General features: G+C 35.4%; 3 protein-coding genes across 3 annotated transcripts; 2 read left to right on the top strand and 1 right to left on the bottom strand.

Annotated features, from left to right (window-relative positions):
* Positions 1-3,436: 3,436 nt before the first annotated feature.
* On the top strand, positions 3,437-14,153 carry LOC123319219 (calmodulin). The gene is made up of 4 exons (XM_044906086.1): positions 3,437-3,595; positions 3,960-4,134; positions 10,982-11,224; positions 13,345-14,153. Exons 1-4 carry the CDS (start codon positions 3,593-3,595, stop codon positions 13,371-13,373), a joined length of 450 nt encoding a protein of 149 aa, XP_044762021.1. The 5' UTR covers positions 3,437-3,592; the 3' UTR covers positions 13,374-14,153.
* Positions 14,154-14,892: 739 nt separating this feature from the next.
* LOC123319217 (phytanoyl-CoA dioxygenase, peroxisomal-like) lies at positions 14,893-17,227 on the bottom strand. The gene is made up of 8 exons (XM_044906083.1): positions 17,162-17,227; positions 16,966-17,085; positions 16,666-16,774; positions 16,211-16,378; positions 15,687-15,833; positions 15,501-15,635; positions 15,137-15,268; positions 14,893-15,064 (listed from the first exon to the last, which is right to left on the bottom strand). The coding sequence occupies exons 1-8, from the start codon at positions 17,167-17,169 to the stop codon at positions 14,990-14,992; spliced, it is 894 nt and encodes a 297-aa protein (XP_044762018.1). The 5' UTR covers positions 17,170-17,227; the 3' UTR covers positions 14,893-14,989.
* A 945-nt stretch (positions 17,228-18,172) lies between these two features.
* LOC123319218 (activator of basal transcription 1-like) lies at positions 18,173-19,257 on the top strand. Its single transcript, XM_044906084.1, has 2 exons — positions 18,173-18,458; positions 18,754-19,257. The coding sequence occupies exons 1-2, from the start codon at positions 18,275-18,277 to the stop codon at positions 19,194-19,196; spliced, it is 627 nt and encodes a 208-aa protein (XP_044762019.1). The 5' UTR covers positions 18,173-18,274; the 3' UTR covers positions 19,197-19,257.
* Positions 19,258-21,009: the final 1,752 nt, after the last annotated feature.

Consider the following 21,009-nt stretch of genomic DNA (forward strand, 5'->3'; position numbering starts at 1 on the left):
AGGCAGACTCTCTGAAAGGAGACTAGAGGGAAAAAACCTCGACGCACATGTTTATAACAAAATGCCGGAACAGATTAATACAAAATGGGCGCCCATAACTAGACAAATAATTTAATATTCTACCAATCATATATTCCTATCCCAGTGACTCTGAAAACTGGTCACATTACTGAACATTTGATTAAAAGGATGAGGTTGGAGCTAAGCAGGGGTTGAAGTTTTATTCCCAGAAAATGAGGGTACCCAATTAAAAATCAATTGGCGAGTTTCAGTGTTTTCAGTTTGAGTTATCGATTGAAGAAATATTAATTTTATTCCAGACTTATTATACCTAGGCTGTATATATGTAAATGAATAAAATTGTCCGCATTTTTTGAGTTTTTTGGATTATGTGCGTTATCTGAACCTAATCAACTCCTTTTACAATTATTTTTGTCAGTATGTATGTCTGTCTGTTTGTCCGGGATGATCTCTGATCGGCTCAAGCGATTTTCACAGGACTTAAAATGAGGACTGTCCAAGAAAGACTTATTTTTCAACACCACACCATTCCGTCGTCATCTTGAATGAAGTCTAATCAACCACTCCTTTGAAAGAATGAAAAGAAAGTATTTTTATTACATTCCTACCATTTACATCAATGGCGATATGTCGAAATGTCATTTGTCAAAAATGACATCATGGACCCTCATAAGCTATAATTCATTGAAAAGCGAGGGGACAATTCGTTGGAGTGTTTCATGATCATTCGAAAAACTCTTTATTGACAAAAACACCATCAATTCAATAATTCAAGGAAGGGTTCAAAGTTATTGCCTCTTTAAATATTCCAACATGACATTTCACTCCTTTCCAATGCGCTTCAGTTCGGTTGAGCAATAAATGAAAATTCAGTAATAAAACCCAAGTCGTGAGACACCCCTGAGCAGTGAAACAACGAGAAAGAAAAATGCCTTTTTTTCGATGCTTTCAAGATTTCATTTCAGGGCCATCAACGGTATGATACAAAAAATTATTGGGGTCTAGTGTGTTATGAATTTAATTAATTTCTTTTATTTACTTCCACGAAATCAATCCCTTGGAGGGAAAAAACGAAAATTAATTATAAATTATTCATGACTCAAAATTATCATAAACTAGTAGCGGGCATTGAGAAAAATCGATACCGTGTAGTTTTTCAGATAATCACGAACTCACATTAACTAGGTTAATGCCCGTTCACATGCACCCTAAATCACCGATAAAGGCTCGTTTAAAAATCTCCGAAAGATCACACATAATGGAGAATATCTTTTTTATTTGAATTTATGACGCAAAACTGCCGCACCCGCTAAGCGCAAAGCGACATTTGGCGCGCAACGAACTTATTCTCCGTTCTGCTATTTGTGCGAATTTCTGTTCGGTTGCCGCTTCTCTGGATTGACGCATTGCGGGCAAACTTCGTCCAATCGGACACCGACGATCCAGCGACGTACGTGGTAAACATGCCCCACCCGTAGCGGAATACTACGCGGCGATCTGTAGATCCAGAAAATATCGAAACATCCTGCAGCTTTCTCGTTTTGAAATACATATGCCCGCACTATGAGGTGTTTTAACTGGCCTGTTTCAGAATTCGGCGGATTTAAGGAATATTTCTGAAGTATTTCGTATCCGGAATTTGAATCGGCGTAGGAATAATTACTGGTCTATGGTGTAGTTTCTCTGCTTTGGCGGTAGAGTTTCGCATGGTAGCGTCATAACCGCATTTGCGGGAACTGTAACTTTGTAACTTCGGCTATCGATGTTGTGCGAACGAATGTCAGACATCTACAGTTCGAGTATGCAATGATTGTCGATCTAGAACACGTCACACTATTCCTCATACTCTCTAGACGGCAAAAATCATATTTTTTAGGATTATAATCAATTGGCTACCTGAACAGCCGAGTACAGCAAGAAAACATGAGAGAAAATAAAGCAAACATGATATAAGATACAGCAAGTTTCATGAATTGAAATTTCATTAAAATGGAAGAAGCCTTTTGTATAGCCAAAATTGATCATCTTCAATAGTCAATTAATTTTTTTTTTTGAGAAAACTCGAGACAGAATCCTTCTGCCTTATTTTTCAATATCATTATATATTTTTTATTATTATTTAATTATAGGCAACCTATTTAATCAGCCTTCAGCTACAACAGTCTCTAGACATTTCCAAAATGTTGCAATCTATGATTTATGACTTGTCGGTTCCATAAATCTTGTTATCACCAAGCAACCCCCACCCACTATAGAAAGTTTTGCCAAATGAACAATTGCTTTAAGGTACCGCCTTTCAGGGGGTAATTGAAAAATGTAAGCCATTCCATTGGTCATCGATGAGGGCGGTACTGTAAATACAGAATTACCAAATGCCATGAATTTTCAGAAAGTTTACTTTAGAATTCGGATACGGCAATGGCTGCCATAGACCACTGAAATGAGTTAAATGCATCGGTTATTTATGGCCTGTTCTGATATTGCTGGTTTTACTGGACCGCAATCTAATAACAATAGAACTCTAACGACTGGGCCAATAGGCATCGTCTCTGAAATACTGACAGTACTGTTCAGGAATATCGGAACAGATGGTATGTCTTATGGAATGAAAATTTTGAAAATCTCAGATATTTCCTCGGGTGCTGAAATATTAGCACCTACGTCTTTGATAAAGGAATATGCCACTGAAAACCGTTAAATAATATTTTACTTTTCTTCTGTGTATATAATGCGATTGTTACTATGTTCTGAATTCTATTGATATTCCTGCAGAAGAGTGTTTTTTTTCGTAATGCATGCATCCCTTGAACATGAAATGTATGAAATTAGGCAGAAAACGAATGCCGGATGCCAATAAAAAAGCAATGTTTTTGATGTGAAGAGAGTTTGTGGATTATTTTTTGTCGGTAGATTCAAGATTTTCAAACAATGTCAGCTTATATAAAAAGTTCCTAATTAAATTTTTTTCCCAGAATATTTTTTCCAAATATATCAAGGTATCTTCTTAAATAATTTTTTTTGCAGGTTTCATACAATCTGAACATGGGCAGAAAATAGTCTTTAAATGTATCTTATAGTGCTATTAGCAATAAGTTGAGTTTTCCCAAACTACCTCGGAAATTGTCCCACAAGCTCAATCAAAAAATAATTAACCACCCCATTTATTGGATTCTTGCATCCCTCTTTCTCTGTACGCATATTTTCCCCCTTTCCACTATCATTGGTTACCAGATGAGCCTTGAAATATAATTTTCGAAGTTTCTGACATAAAATTGCGCAATCTGGGGAGACAAAAGAATGGAAATTGACAGGTGAAATTGATATGACTTAATCCCGGAAAATCAGAGATCAACGAAGACTCTGGCAAGAAAATCGTCAGTTTCGGGCCATTTTCAATATTCTGTCGCATCGTCCATCCCCACTCTTCCGAGACCGACCAAACAAATCGAGATATTCGGGAAAAAGACAGTTGGCTAGTGTACTTCGTAGTGTGACGTTGTGGCACAGTTCTTTTTATCGACTTGACTTTCGTTTTATAAGAGTTTTCCCACTTGTACCCTAAAATATCACAATGGTGAGTTGGTATTTGTGGCAATCCTCATTGTTTCTATCGTTTAAATATTCAGATCAACGGTATCCTGTCTGTATTTTCGGTATATACGTCCCCTATCAGAATTCATAATCGTTATCTGTCAAATCCTACGTTCACCGGTTGTATTCTCTACCGCATTGCGGGATTCCGTTAGACTATTCTAAAAATGAATATAACCGTTTCTGTATTCCTTGCTACGTAGTTTGTTCGAATTTACTCCAGTTTTCCGTAGATATACATACCTACATATCGATCTGTTGCACCGTTTGGGTGTTTACTACGGGGCCGACAAAAACTGTTCGACATACCTAACGGATGTATTCAAAACACGATATAATTTTTTCAGGCTGACCAACTAACCGAAGAACAAATTGCCGAATTCAAAGAGGCGTTTTCACTATTCGATAAAGATGGGGATGGCACAATCACAACCAAAGAATTAGGAACTGTAATGAGATCGTTAGGTCAGAACCCCACAGAAGCAGAATTGCAAGACATGATCAACGAGGTAGACGCCGATGGTGAGTATTTCTGTTTGAGAAAAAAAAAGGACCACCCGTTTCCTCATTACCAACAATTATGATGTTCCCATGGTTATTAATTATCTTACAGTTGGATGACTTCATTATGTATCCATTCAGTGTGTTAAACATATGCATCTTTTCCTGAATGCGGAAGATGTAAATATTTAAATTGGCATGAACAATTTAATGGGACAAATTGACGTCAGTTTTTTTCTCGTTCATTTTACGAATGAAGAGCTGAAGTTTTTATATAACCGTTCTTCTAAAACTGCGCGGCATTGTTATCTAGAATTCCAATGACTCCGTCGATAAACACACGGTGTGAATCGCTTGTCTGGAATCTGTTCATGTTGAATGATCTCATTAGCCATTTAACATTTATTTGGGTTCCCGATCCTTCAACTTCAACGGATAATTTCCGTCTATTTTCGGTCTGAGGTAATAAAATTCTGTTTTCGTGAAAGTGTATTCTTTTATTTCAAGTGTCGATATTTATGGGACCTATGTAACTTTTGAGATTGGAAATATACTTGTGAAAAAAATATTGGCTGTGTTATTAATTTCAGAAATTTTGATTTGGACGGTTTCACTTTTCAAATCTGAAGAAGTGAACAATATATTGAGTATTATGTGAATTGATGAATATAATTAGTCAACTTCTGAGTACATCGCAGTTCTACCACATCAATAAATGGGCCAAATATTCAAAACAACCTTTTGGTCTTAGAGTTTCGAGCTTTTTCATATCTTATCTCTGATATCTAAAAAGTGGTTTAAGTTAAGTGATGATTCAAGCCTGAAATGGATCATTCTTATTCTCATTACAGGAGTTTTATCTTTATCCAGCCATTCATGAGTATATACCTGCCGTTATCAGTGTTTGTCCTCTATAAAGTTGATTGTTGCTGGATAATTTGATAATTGACGAGATAATTGCTTTGATGGATTTTTTACCAAAACACTCATACTTCTATTCCCACCAGCGCATTCTTCTTTTTCTCATCTTGTTCCAAGGCAGAAAGGACAATTTTTCTTCGATAGTAGTACTCAGATTCAATTTAAAAAAAATTCTGACGAGAATGGACCCCGAAGCAAAGAAACTTTGTTATAAGCTTAACAAATTTGCCGTTTTTATTGAATGAAAAGCTTTCTAGACAGATTTCTCTTATGAAAAAAATTTGACTTTTATGTCAGTCGGTGTATTCAAATTAATCTTGCATTTCTTGAGGATATTTGGCGGATTTCGTAAAGTAACGACGTCGTTATTCACCGGTTATCAGCGAGCGCTGTAAAACGGCCACAAAACGACACTTTTATTATCAATTAGCCTGATCAACCTCACAGTAACTTGGGGTAATACAAATTCGCAGGCCTAGAACAATTCTCCGTTTCATGACAAGCGTAAAATTGAAATTTCCCCGATTAGTCTGGGTCTATAGCAGATTTCTAATGGAATGGTCTCTCTCCTTCTCACTGCAGAATACATACAGTCGAATCATTCCGTGGATTGAATAATAATAAAGGTATCTATATTTCATAATGAGCAGCAACTAGGAGACTTGGATATAAGTATGGACACAGACACTATGGTGAAGAAATTAGTCTGGTTACACAATGCCTTAAGAATTCTTCAAGTGGAAAATCAGTATTTTTCTTTTTGAGTTGGAGATTTATTCGTACATGCATAAGTTTTCTAAAGTTGTAGTGATGCTGTGAAAAATCGTCTGTTATTGATAGACGATATCAAACAAAATATCGACCGATCATTATTCAAGTCCTCGGTTCTTTTCTTCGAGGCTATTTTCGGCACAAAATAACAAACGGAGCAAAATGATAACCCTGTCGTTCCTTTAGGAAGAAACTGGCAAAAATCAATACTGAGGTCAATTATGAAGCTTATACTCCGCGTACACTCTGATATGTTGCAGAAGCATAAGGTGGTAGTTTATAAAAATGAACGACTGGGTTTCGCAGCAATCTAAAAACTGCGTGTCATTTCCAGATTAAAATTTTCAGATTGAGGGTTAACCTTACACCCTTACACGAGCTGTGGAAAAAAGCGTGCAGATTTCCTACGCAATTCTAATTAAACCTTTATTAGGGCAACATGCACCAGCAGGGCAAAAGTCGTTATCACACCCCATGTTTGAAATCGCAATTCATATTCCTGAAACAAATTTTTCTGAAAAATCATTATCTTTATTATCGCGCTTGATAAATTTGCTCGGTAGAATGAGAAAAATTTGACTAAATATCTATACACGTTGCGCACTCGATAACAAAAGATAACCAGAGTTTTCCGATGGCATCTTTAAAAGGCACCCACATAAATGCTATTTATAATTTATTTTATTTACATTTCGGTAAATTGTACTCGTACTATCTTCATCTCAACATCTTTTCTAAATAGGGTTTGTTCGAAATATTCATGTGACCTTATTTAATAATGCATTTTCCCATAATTTTTCTTGTGATTACTCGCAATCATTAAAAATTACAGTAAATAATGTATAAAAACAAGCGCTATTTCAATTAAGTTACATAACTGATTTCGAGGGAAATAGATTTCCATAAATAATAATCCTGTAAACTTTACACTTTGGCGTGTTATTTCTGTCTCTTCTACGAAGTATATTTTACTGCCACTTGAAGAGGATCACAGTTACGGAAAGATGCAATACAAAAAAGCAACGATGAGTCTATGAGTATTCTTCAAAATAGTGCTTTTTTCATGCTTTTTTCTTCAATATTCAACTCTCAGAATCACTTTGAGCCAAGAGCTGAAACAATAGGCACTCAATCTTGGTATCAAATTTCATATATTCGAGAATGATCTACTGTGAAAAGTAGAGTAGAGGTTGTAGTTTTCATTGAACTCTCTATTTCAAAGGTTTCGTTCTATTAAAAAATGGTACCCGATTTTTTAAACGATATTAGCAAATCCCCTATAAGGAATTACAACGTGTTGATTTTCTCCATCGACATTCTTCAGCTTGTCGATAATAAATTGAATTAGATACCAATTAAAATTGAAATATGGGCTGGAGATACCCATCAGTCTGTCGCAAATATTTTGACATCTACTTTTATGGAGCAGGATATGAGGTCTGTAATTCATGTGACCCTGGTGTGAGGACTATCTTCTTCGTAAATCGTTCAGATTATTATTAACCATGGGAAAAGCATTAGAGTTTTTCTATACAGTGTTGTGCAATATTAATCTTTTCAAATTCTGGACACACTTTTGCGGAATCAATCATTTAACTGAAAAACCACCCCTTGGGCGTTTTCAATTCCAGTTTAAGACACAAAAATCTATGTCATCAGGATGCTGCGACCATAAAGTAATTCTTCTTCCATGTATGTATTCTGTGGCTACACCGTGTCAGTTAAAAGTCGTCGGATCATCCCCTACTCGGTCGTTAATGGGGTTTTATGTCGTTGCGAGCCCCCCCTTCTCTCCCCGTTGAGAAAATGTAAATTCGAACCGTCCGCAACGCCGTTTCTGTTCCCGTTGCATTTTCCAATCATCCAATTATCCACCTTTGTGGCGTTTAATTGAATTACCGATATCGACCCGACTCGATGACGCACGCATTAACGCCATTAGGGTGTTCGACTGCCGCTAGACGTGATTGGGGTAATGGAGGAGAAGAAGAAGAAGGACGAGGTCGTGGAGGTTTCCCGGTTAACCTGTTCCGGTATTTTTAGGAGCCGACAGACGTGGGCGTTTATATTTTCGGTGTTGTTCCGACTAGTAGGCCAGGGGGTACACCTGATTTGGTTTTTTCTTCATAAAAACCGAGGCCAAAAACACTATTCTTTTATCTATGGGTCGAATCGGTACCACCGACCCCTGTCCTGATCGGTGCTAACCAGAGACACGCTTTCTCTATGGTGCTAACCTCACTTTCCTACAACTGACGTGGATTTGTTCGTTACATTTGGTAAACGTGAAAAATCTCAATTTTCTTCGTTTTTTTCCGATTTGGCTTCAGGGTTTAGCTGTACTAGCGGATTTCTGAAGACTTACTACCATAGTTTTTGACCGAGCTACTTAAATATCCGAAATTCTAATTCTGTCCATTGAATAACGAACCTTCGTGAAATATTTACGTCGTTTTTATCCGTTCATTCTATTCCTCGACCCATCCATCTAATAATAAATTACGTATGTCGATCATTTTTCTCGCTGCTGCATAAAGTTTCGGCGAAAGTTATTGTCTTATCGCAAACGCGGACAATTATATGGTCCACCGGATAATCTCGCCCCATTTTCCGGTATGAATTTTCTGAACACGCCAGCTTATTGTCTCTGGGAATATGCGTCTACGATAACTAGAATTCAGCTCTACGAGAAATGCTCTAAAGTTTATTTTCGTTGTTGCGGTCGTCTTGTTCTTATTACGAGAAAGTTAATTTCGCGCTTCACAGTAAACGCGCATAGGGATGTCAAAATTGAGAAAAACGTCGACATCGCATTGGGATTATTGGATATGTCGATATAATGCCCTCAAATAATACTTGGCGTGTACATAAAGATTAAATTGAGGATATGTAAACGTTGATAGTAGCTTAAATGACGATATATAATAGACAAAACAAACAAAAAGTAAATTCAGTTCAGTTTGGCAAAACCATTGAGTTCAATGGACAAAAGTGAGGTTAGAACCTATCACGAACAGGGGTAGGAAGTACCAATTCAACTTTTTGATATATATCCTATTGAATTATCTATGGAAGTCAATTATTGAATTACGATATATCTGTAGACTGTAACAAAACATCGATGGAATCATTGCCATCCCTAATAGGTGAGCAACAGCCAGATGTCACGGCTATCGCAGACTCATGTCGACGCCTTCCCTTCTTTTTTTTCATCGGATGAACGGTATTTCTCTAGAAACTTGTACTTCAACATGACGGATGATAGAACACCAATAGAAAATGGTTTGAACATCCGTCTCGCTTGGCGTTTTCCGTCTATTGTCCGGATACTGACCGAAACTTTTCCTTCCACATGTTGACACATGGAAAATTTTCTTTGTTTCCGATTATTTTCTCTGAGAAGTATGAAGTATTCGCTTCTCAGGTGCATAAAAACCAATTTAGAGGGCGAAGTAAAAGGACTAAATTAGGTGCTAAATTTTCACAACAGAGGGTTTTATAAAATCACCCATTCGTTCAATTATTTAATAGAACCAACATCAATTCCATCCAAAACGTATAAAAATGGGAGAAACACATCAAGTTGAATTTCATTAAATCCTTCGAGAATGCTGTGAACTTGAACCCCATGGTAGAAATAAATCACTCAACTTCCGCTAAAGTATATCAAGGATCTTTTAGGCCATCATTTGCGATTTAATTTCCGAGGATACGTATTTATGTATGTACATTTCTTAGCAGTTTATTAATCAAGACAGAAAAGAAACGCAAATTTCCAGTTTCTAAGCATTTAAGATCAGGATTTATTGCTGTGATACAACAAAGATGCCATCAAATCACATCATCATTATGTCTATCCTTTCAGTTTTGTCTCGAGAACATCAATTTGCAAAACATCACATTTTCTTATTGGCCACTTCATAAATATTTTCATTTGGCAATACCCGATAGTTTATGATATTAGTCAACGAGCGTGATGTGTAAGCTAATACTCATGAGAATGCAGCGTGACAATACCAAGCATACTGCACTTAGAAAGACTGTTTACATAGAACATTTTTTTCATTCGATAAAATAACCTGATGAGGATTCGATAATTTTTCCGGAAAATTGAGATGATCCCATCGAATAACGCAGCCGTCCTATCCGGAATATTCCGAAATGCGACATTCATTATATCAGACTTGTTTGTGAGATTCCTCTACGCCTTACGGGCAGAACACCGACCAAAAAAAATGTACGGGGAAACGAATTGGACTAGTTCCAAATGCAGCAAGCGTTCTTGCCAGATTTTTACAACGGGGAATTTAATAGTTGCAATTTATAAAACTATTCCGTTCTCCCCTCTGTGTTACATCCGCCTTTCGGTAAATTTCCAGAACCTTTTTCGCCGTATTTCAATTCGTCAATATACAGTTTTCGGGGTGGAATATTTATAAGTTTTATGATAGATTGGTCCAGCCCTTTTCCACAATAAAAATGAAGATGGTTTTATTATTATATAATGGCAAAAGCAAGTCGAAGAGATTTTTATAGTAGTTGCCAAAAAGCTGCCTCTTTGAGGTTAAGAACGGGCGAGTAAAATCACCTTTGTGGATTTTCCCATCTAAAATCTATTCAATTCAAGGGAAATGAGAAAAAATAATGTACTGATAAGAAGCGGTAGACGTGGAAAACCAGGATCAATTATAGGACTGTATCAAAATTATAGATAATAGAGTCACGTGGTTCAATCAATATCGAAACGTTATCGAGCATTGTCGCCGTGGCAGGTGGAAGTTAATAAAATAAATTTCGGTGGATTAGAAGCTGACTGCCGACAGCTGTGATAGTTTCTAGTTGAAAGACTAAAAAAGAAACAAAATGATCTGTCATTTGCATCCCCAAGTATTCATAGCATTATTTCGCTTTGAAATAAAACAAACTCTGGCACTCCAAAGACTCGGCGCTTTCCATAACTAACGATCTATGTATCTATCTCTTTTCCTCTTGGAAGCAAGCAAGCCTCAGCGCTTCCTTGTCTAGCGCGTTATATACGGGGCGTTCCTGAATGGTTATTATAGATTCCTCGAGGAAAGAAACAATTTTTCGTCTTCATTCCGATATACAGGGTGTCCAAAAAAAATTTTCCATTGCTTCAGACGAATCCTTCACGATGATTTTTTTTTCTTTCAAGGTAACGGTACGATCGACTTTCCCGAATTCCTCACGATGATGGCGAGAAAAATGAAGGACACCGACAGCGAGGAGGAGATCCGCGAGGCGTTCAGGGTGTTCGACAAGGACGGCAACGGTTTCATTTCGGCGGCTGAATTGCGTCACGTGATGACCAACCTCGGGGAAAAACTCACCGACGAAGAGGTCGATGAAATGATCAGGGAGGCCGACATCGACGGCGACGGTCAGGTGAATTACGAAGGTGAGTCTAAGCTGGCAATTATCGACGAAAAAAATTGATTATGTATGAATGAGGAGACTGCCCGCAAAGCTGAGATTTCGCGCATTTCATTATAACATGTCCATCCGCCCCTTGATGTCAAATTCGGAAAATAATCTTGGAAATGCGGGACTCACAATGCATAAGAAATATAGCGCATGATCTGCGCGATTGTGATCTGCGCAACAAGGTAGAGGGCAGGACGGTCGACAAGAGTGACTTCGTAGGCTTACTTGATGTACCGACTTTTCATATTATTATCTTATTTCGATCAATTCATCCAGGACGGGAAATATGTGCAGTTCCACGTTGAATTTTAGCAACTTCCCGTTTGTGGGCAATAAAAAATGATACATTTTTATATAGATATCTTTTATCCTACTCTGATTATGCACCTATCACGTATACTTATCAATAATAAGTTATTGAACGTGAGATTTTTCAAGGCTGAGCGATTTTTCGCCGATTTCCTCCTCCTTATCAATGCAGAATATGATACGTCGAACATATTTCTAATTTAACGGTTTTGATTGAAGTAACTGGGTAATGAACGGAAACTATTAAAATCGTTTATGACTACCTTTATCTAAACCGGCGAACGTAGGAAACAATGCAATCGGCGATTTTCTTCTTTATACAATCGAATTCTTCCTTTGAAAACGAGTATAATCACAATTTCAAATTGAAGTCATTATTTTTTTCCCAAATTTGTGCAGAGTAAACACTGTGAGCATTAATTTCGTAAAAATAATGCAATTGGACAATTATTTTCAAAGACGACGTCGCCAGTGTTGTATATAAGCTGCTTCTCGTTTTTTTTTTGCTGCAAAATCAGTTTTTCCCATGATATTGCGTTTCATATCATACATAAAACACTTGCTTATTTTTTTTTGTACTACTATTTAATTTTTTTGAGTGATTGGTAGTGTTCCTTTACAGATTTCCGAGTTCTTGCTCTTACCGTTTTCAATCGGTTCTCACCCACACAAGCTTCGAGCTGGTTAGTTTCAGTAATATTGCCTTGGGAATGTGCTTAGTGGCATGATATTTCTTCCTCTTTTTTTCCGATTAGATCGACAAAAATCCAGTTGCTTTTCGTTTATTGCCGCGAGCATTCAAAGAGAATTTTGATCGGTTTATCGCACATTGATCTTCTTTATTGATATTATCTTTGAATACCCATATTGCTTGTATTTTTGTTCGAAGCTGTTTTATGAATGTTAATTTTAGAAAAAATCAAGTACACTCGTGAATAATTCATTGGAAATTTTAACTGGACAAGCTGCGATAAGAACCGCAAGATAAGGAAAAATTAAAAATTTACCTTGGTTTATTTGCGTACAATTAGATAAATTTTTACATATTTTCATTCTTTCACATAAATATGTATTTCGGATTCTTTCGATATCTGTACCTACTTAGCGCTTTCTATGTTTAATATTAATAATTCTTCACATAGCTATTGTTTCAAATATGTAACAAACGATAAAGTTATAGATGAAGTACATAATTTGGTGTTGTGAAAATAATTTTACTAACAAGCTGAGATTAATTTTATGCAAATCTACCTTCCCTCTTTATTTTCGAATTCTTCGCTTAAGTATCATGCGGGTTCCATAAAAACATCAGAAGGCTAAAATTCATAGTTGATTTTTCAGATGGGAAAGTATTACTAGATTTATTAACTTCGATGTGTTTCTTAAAAAAGGTTAATTGCAAACTACGACCAATGGAATTTTTATATCGAGTAACCGCAAAAATTTAAACGTGCAAGAACCACTTAACAATTACATAACACTAGGTGTCTACGTAGTTTGAACAACTTTTTCTGGCTATTTAGTTTTTATGGTGTGATATACATGATAAACGTATCTAATCTATGCAAGAAGAAATTTTCTAAAGATCCTCATATTTGAAGGAACTTGCACCTTGTAAAGAACTAAGTAATTATAAGTGATAATTGTTTTGACGCCATGAAAACCATAGTCTAAAAAAGTTGTTTGAAGTAAATGTTATAAATATTCCATGGGTTTACGCAGTTGGTATATCTGAATCTTTGGAATCCGATGTGGCTGCGATCTGATTATTTTTTATTGTTGCAGAGTTCGTCACCATGATGACATCTAAGTGAAGTGTCGAAGAGCTGGAACTTCAGCTTTTCAATCGTTTCGTCCCGGCCCATAACTTTCAACATCTTCAGAACTTTCCGCTTGGCTGCCGGGCCACAGTAAAGTGAACAATTTCATTGAATGAATAAGTTTAATTAATAATAAATATTTATAAATTAATATAATTGTGTAAATTTTTGTAATATATTTGTTTTGGAAGGTGTTAAGCCAACCACATTCTATGTCTATGTATTGACTTTATCGTGATTAGTTGAGTCGTAATGACATTATACATTAATGAATTATATAAATTCACAAAGTATGATAACATGTACGTACTTACATTCGTTCTATTTGGTGTTAGGCTAGGAGAAATCACCGTTTTAGAGAGATAAATATGTTTCATACTTTGTGACGTCGATAAAACCTGTGCACTTACGTATTGAAATTTTTTCTTTCATTGAAATAAGGCCGTACTCATAACTAACCTCAACCTATCACCATTCTGAACTTGGCATCATGTTACTGAAAACTGTAATCGTAGGTTTTACATCGATAGCGTTAGAGGGTGATCAATTATTCAATATTTTTGTTTTTTTACCTTTCACATTTTTACGAAGTCTTATTTATTTTAATAATTAAGTACGCCCGTTACTATGTGACATTAGATGTTTAAATTTTAAATAAATGTGAATGAAAACGGAACCTACTTTGGAATTACTATCTCGTTCTCATTATTCCCGTTATATTATGACTGCAGTTTATATTTTTCTTTTGGAAATAAATAATACGTTCAACTTGTATTTCTTCATATCATTGGTTTATTTTTCATCCGAAATTTTTCTGCTTGTCTTAAAAGCACAAAGAAACAGACCAGATTATGGCCTATAATTTGGTTTTACAAATACATAAATAGAATATTTTTCGAAAAGAAAGAACCGATATAAGGAAAATGACCTAAGGAAGATATTTTGCTGAAGAAAATGGGAAGTTTTAAAGAAACTGAAAATATGGGTCACGTGTGTAAAATCATTTATTTTACATCTCTTGGTTTGTTACATCCATGCATTTGCAAATTTTTCTCAGGAATGTGGACAACTATACTTCAGATGTTATTAAATATTCAGAACTTAAGAGGAGTTTATACCACGGGAAAAGACTAGCAGAAGAATGTGGGGTGTTGCCGGAACACCTGAACGATAGGAAGAAGTTACGAATATCACAATAGTTTCCACTTTCGTCGAAAAGGGGGCAGCACTTAACGAACGTCTTCTCAATTTCACCAGGATACGAATTGTAGCCAATGGCGAGACTTTTCGAGAAATTTTTTCATGTGGATATTCATAGAAGAGATAATTTCACCTCGGAAAGTCAATGACATTAATGAATATTTGTTCTTCAATGAAAAAAAAATTTTTTTTTTTCGTTTGACGAATAAAAAAATTTCTGACTTTCTGACGGACTGATTGAATTGAATTATAATGAAAACCCCTCTTAACATCTGGAAGTATATTTGTCCACATTCCTGAAAAAAATCTTACTTTATTCTACATATTACAATCTTACAAAAATTTAATGAATCGTTTTATATGCTTGAACATTCCATTCATCTATTAATTTACAGTTGGACGTGTAATCGTCACAAGTGATTCTGTATATTCAACAAAGAGCCATTTTTCCCTGAAACGTGCCTACTTTTCAATTTCCAGATCACCTGTAAAAGAAAAGTGTAGAATACGGTTGGAGGAGGTGTTGCTTTAACAAAATATTTGTGTGGTTTTCTCACCATATAGTCTTCAACCCATCCGTTCATATAATCAACCATCTCTTTCATAATTCCTTCCTGAGAAGTGCCTTTAACGTCTATGAAATAAGAATTTGTTGATGTAAAATGGCAGGATATGACTTTCCTAAATTCCTGAAATCAAGAAATACCGCTCTACCGAAATTTTAAAGATATTTTAAAGAAAATTGAACTTTTTTTGATGTGCTATTCAATGATGCATATCTAGAGAGCTATTATTTATAATATATAGAATCCATCCCACCTCTATATTTTTCTGAACGAATTTTCAGTGATTTTATGATTTAATTTACCTACTACCCATTTTGGTACCAGGTTCAAGAGCTTGTGATTATAACTCACTTACTGCTGTTAAATTTGGCCTAGAACCGTGAAGAAGTAGAGGGTGAAAAAACATAGTGTCTCCCTTTTCCATGGTAACGTAAGTCCTAGATCCCTCAGTTGAGGATGTAACTCCGTGAAACAGAGGGTTCCTGAGACCCTATTTGGAAAATGGTTTAAGTTGGAAGTCGTTTTTCGGCGAAATGATTACCTGAGGGTAGTCATGTGGATACAGTTCTTCCTTTTTATGTGATCCGGGAAACGTAAAAAGACAACCGTGTTCCTTATTTATCGATTCCATCGCGGTCCAAGATGCTACGGTCGTGTTAACAGGTCTGAAGGGTAGATAATGTAAATCCTACAACGCAATAAGGAGTGTTAAGACTGTTGAGCTACAGAAATATAGGCGTCCCTCTGATTGGATGAAAGTTATGTTGTTCTGATTACAAGTCAATAATGTTTCCTAACATAAGACTGAAATAAAGTTAGTTTTTTCTTTGATGTCTGCGACTGAAGTTATTGACACCAAAAAAACTTCAAGCCAATCTACATTACAACCCCAGAACAATTATTGGTCAATCTATGTCAGCGGCGGCTCAGCAGGGTTAACGGGAGTTAGTAATTTGGAATAAGCAGTCAGCGAGGAAGGAAGGAATGAAGAGAACCCCAAGTTGTTTAATTCACGATTCAAATCATTTTGGGTTTTTTGCAATTCACAACAGATTTAGATATTACCTGATGTATTGGATACCTAGACAGATCAGGATGAGCATCGGGTGGTTTATTGATAAGCATAGAGTTGACGGCAATAATATCTGGACCGATGATGCTTTCAACTACATCTAATAGCGGTTTATATGTAGCATATCTGAATAAAAAATCATCGTTCAGAAAATCTTGCAGCTGTAAAATTTAAACTGTGTCAATATCTTAATGAGTATAGATGCTTTTCGGTAGCAGGTCAAATATAAAGGAAGGGGAGTATATTTTTCATCCATGTTATAAACATGAACACCGGTAAAATATGTCACGTGTCTTTAACATTATATTTCTGTTCTTTGCGCTTCATTTTTAGAAATTTGGAAACTTTGGAATTCTTATTATATCTATCAGTACAGTAGTTATTAATGTTAACTGACTTCAAACTTAAGACAACTGGTCAATTGACTGCTACTGTCAAAAAATCCTACCTTGAAAATTGCACTTTCTCCTTTAACTCCTAGTTTCTTAAGTAGAGGATCTTTAACCATTCTGGAGGTAGTAGCAATTTTACCGGTACATACATCGTCGAAATAGGAACTTGTGAAAGAGAAACAAAGATGAAAAAAATTGAATAGCAAAGGCATTAATGAAAAATTATATACTTTTCCACAAGTAATGAAGTACCTTATACCATTGAGTATTAATTCAAAGCTTATGAGTTATTTCAGTTATGATCGGGGTAGTGACACTCTTAACGAAATAGAAATATATAAAATGCCCAAACTTACCTGAATTCATTGAGCAATGAGTGGGGAAAAAGATTTTTCACCAACACATAGCCATTTTCATCATAAGCCTTTCTCTGCTCATCTGTTAATCCCTTGCTGCTCACAGTGTAACGATATTTACTGATACAAAAAAAATTACATATACCCTCTATAGGGGAGAAAAATTTTGTTATCCTTAAAATCAGATAGTACTTACCTTGTCATTTTATCGTCAAAAAATCATCACCTGTATGCAGAGCAAAATCGAACAAGATCGGTTTACACAAAAACCAAAAATAACTGCCGACTTTTACTTCACCCGCTCGGTAGGTTCTCCGATGAAAAATTCACTGACCAAAGAATCGACGAACTCGGCACTTTTCCTAAAAGAAAATTCAATGGACTAGATAATATCGTTCTTTTATTCTCAACAAACAATACACAGTTGCGGCTGAAGTTAATTCTGATAGCATTCCTATAACACGCAGACATTGCTTCCTCGTCCGTATTGAATGACGCTGGTCACGTTTACCATCATTGGTGAATGCTGGTGATACCGAGGAGTTTTTTTATTGCGCACCACGAGAAAGAAACGCAAATGATAATGATTGCTACTTTAATCACCTTAGTCTCAAAAAAGAACCTTTGAAAAAGAACACCGAATGAAAAAGCCAGTCAATTGAGAGCTTTGCAAGCTTGCTTAAATTCATAATCACAGCGGTCGCCCATCCAGGCACTTGACGCATCCAACGCTGCTTGCCACCCCGAAATAACAAAAAAAATTCAAAATTACAGATCCGAAATTGTTGAAATTTGTTCATAGTAGGCACTCAGCTCCATAACAACGTTTCAAAGGTTTTTTACAAATCTTGACCTTCATTTGACTGAGACAGATTGTTCAATTAGGATTTTTTCTGAATTTTCTAGTGATAAGATCTCCACAAAATTCATGTTATTGGTACTTAACAACTCAGTAGCTACTTACACTGAGTTCAAATTCAAAAGGATTGTTCTTTTCCAACAAAAAAATCAGATTTTCATAAGTCTCAATCATTATAAGAGAAATCTTTTAGAATTCACTGGGTAGAGTCTCTGCCTAATTGTTAGCCTACTAAGTACTTCTAGTAGGCTATGGTTCCATATATAGATGGTGAGGAGCCAAGCACATTTTAAAATATAAGAAGTTGAATGAAGAAGACAAAATTCAAAATTCGTCTATGGCAATATTAATTGAAGGTTAGAACCTGTTAACCTCAATCTATTTATTTTTTGTTTATTTGAATTTTACTCTGTAATCTGTGTTAGAATTTTCTTTTAGATAGCTTGGAAGATGAGTGCAGAAGAAAATAATAGTCCAGGTCCTAGCAAATCCTCTGAAGATGTTAAGAAGAAACCGAAACGAGGGATAATATATATTTCTTCAATACCACCATACATGAATGTAACTCTAATACGCGAATATTTTGGAGAATTTGGTGAATTGGGAAGGGTATACCTCCAACTTCAGGATAAAGGTACGGTTGTTTTAGTTCAATTTAAGTGGTGGGGATACTAATGATATCAGAATAGTGCACTAGCTCCCTCGCTAGCAAATTCTCCTGTAACTGGAGCACATTGGCAAGTAGAATTGTAGAAAATTTGTTTCTTAACATTATAGTACTTTGCAAGAGAAATGAAGTTGCCTAATGAAATGATAACCTAAGCTTCTCCCTTATTGCTAAAACCAAACGTATTGCAATGCATTCTACTCTCTATATCTCCAATTATTAAATTACATTCCTTGATACATAATGCTACTCCTCATTCCAGAAATCAAAGGTAAAAATCCAGAAAAAAAGAAGAAGAAGGCCGCTAAGAATTTCACAGAAGGATGGGTAGAATTCGAGAAGAAATCTGTAGCGAAGAAAGTAGCGCAGCTTTTGAACAACACACAAGTAAGCAACAGGAAAAGATCTATTCATTTCGATTATCTGTGGAACATCAAATATTTGTCGGGTTTCAAATGGACCCATCTTCATGAAAGGTTAGCTTATGAAAAGACAGCGAAGAGGCAGAAGCTCAGAGCCGAAATTCAATTAGCCAAGAGAAACGCAGCATTCTTCACATCCAACTTGAATAAGAACAAGAAAGGAGAATATATCAATAGAGAGTATGAAAATCTGAAGACTGAAGAACCAACTGAATCAGACACTAAAGAAAATTCATCGGAATTAGAAAAAAGAACAGAGTTCCTGGGGTCGTTATTCAGTTAAAGTCGAAATAAACATTTTTACTGTTATTGATATTGTACATAATTACATTTAGTGAAAGATATTCTGAATTGTTCATTTTCAAAAGAGATTGTAGAGTTCCGCCTAAAGGCCTTCTGAGGCCAAAGAATTTATCTATTGCGAGTCACTTCAATAATGAGATATGTATGATATTTTTCCTCCGGAAATATGAAGAGATAGATAGCGAACATTGTTAAATTTGTGATAATATGAGCTTGCTTGTTTAACTTTTTATGAGCCGCAAAAATAGTTCATTTGCCAATAACACTCATAATTATGAAAAGTTCAGGAGTGTTTCTGAAGGCCTCTTTCCACAGCCAAACATTAAACTTTCACAAACTTGTGTCCCTCTTTAGGCCCGGTACTTTCACATGCGAATAATTAAATTTTTTTGATAGATAAGTCTTATTCGTAGGATAAGTAAAAATGCTGTCTTTTCACTTTCAGATAGTGTTATTCATCGAATAAATCTGCCATTGAAACTTAATAAGAAGAGTTAATTTTTCATAGATCAAATGTCGGTACGTCATTATTGGTTGAATTTTTTAAATTCTTGATGTATCGTTATTCTTTGTGTGAGTTTCGCGAAATATTTGCTTTCTAGTTGGAATTATGATAATTTCTACAATGTCTTATTTTCCATTAATCAGTGAAAAGTAGTATACCGTGCTTTCATAGAATTGTTATTCGTCAAATAATTTCATCTGAAATTATTTGACAGATACTTATTCACATTGAATAAAATTTATTTGAAGGTGAAAGTACCGGGCCTCAGGAGAATAATTGAAAAATATCAACAAATATCTATAGTTTTCAACTTTTATGCAATGTAATGAAGCTACGACAATATCAAAAAACTCATTTTCAATACAATAGTCTGCTCTTCAACAATTAGAAAATGCATTACAAAAGGATCTTGCATGAAAATCTCTTTGAATTTGGCTACTGATTGAATCAACATTCACAAGTATACATCCTCAAGAGTAAATTGATGTTTGTGAAAGATTTCTACACTTCTTCTAGCACTATAAAATAAAGAAGGTGATCAGCTGTTGAATTTGGACTAAGCATTTTGATTGAGATAACATTTAAATGAATAAGGAACATTGTACAAACAAATTTCAATTCTGTGTTCTCCATCTTTGATTTTGCATCATCGGTATGGCTATTACAAAACTATTTGTATAACATGCCATGAATACGGTACTCTAACATCTGATTATTTATATGATAGTGAAAGGAAGATTGCTTAATTTCATGAAAACTAAAGATTTATTGTGAATTTCAGATATTTGTTGATATTCTTCGGTGCTTCACTAGGAGCATAACACTTACATTGACGATAAAATCTTGCTTTTGTTTTTTGTCCATCGATGGCTAAAGTTGGGAATGACTTCAGAGAGATCCCTTGGCAACCCAGTTTTAAAAACCAAATTGTTATCCAAGACCCTTCAGTCATTCCTTCTCTTCGGTCTTGAAATCACCCTGGTTTCCAAAGTTTCCTCACTCACACTGATTTACGAATTTTCCGTATATAATTTATGTTTAGCAGGATGTTTGTTAAATTAGAGAATATCACAAATCGTTTTATGCAAATCACAAAAAGATGTTTAGCAAATGGACGCCTTAACGGAAGATTTTCAAATCGTTTTCTAGGAAAAACGCAAAGTACCAACAATGATCTTATGCGCATGTCTACGTTTGAAATTGATGATCCATACAATTGATGAAGAATAAACAATTCGATGTTGTTTTCAACATCTTATTATTTAATTCGATAAAAATTTAAGCAGAT

This window comes from Coccinella septempunctata, chromosome 8, assembly GCF_907165205.1.
Source record: "Coccinella septempunctata chromosome 8, icCocSept1.1, whole genome shotgun sequence".
In the NCBI taxonomy this organism is placed as follows: Eukaryota; Metazoa; Arthropoda; class Insecta; order Coleoptera; family Coccinellidae; genus Coccinella; species Coccinella septempunctata.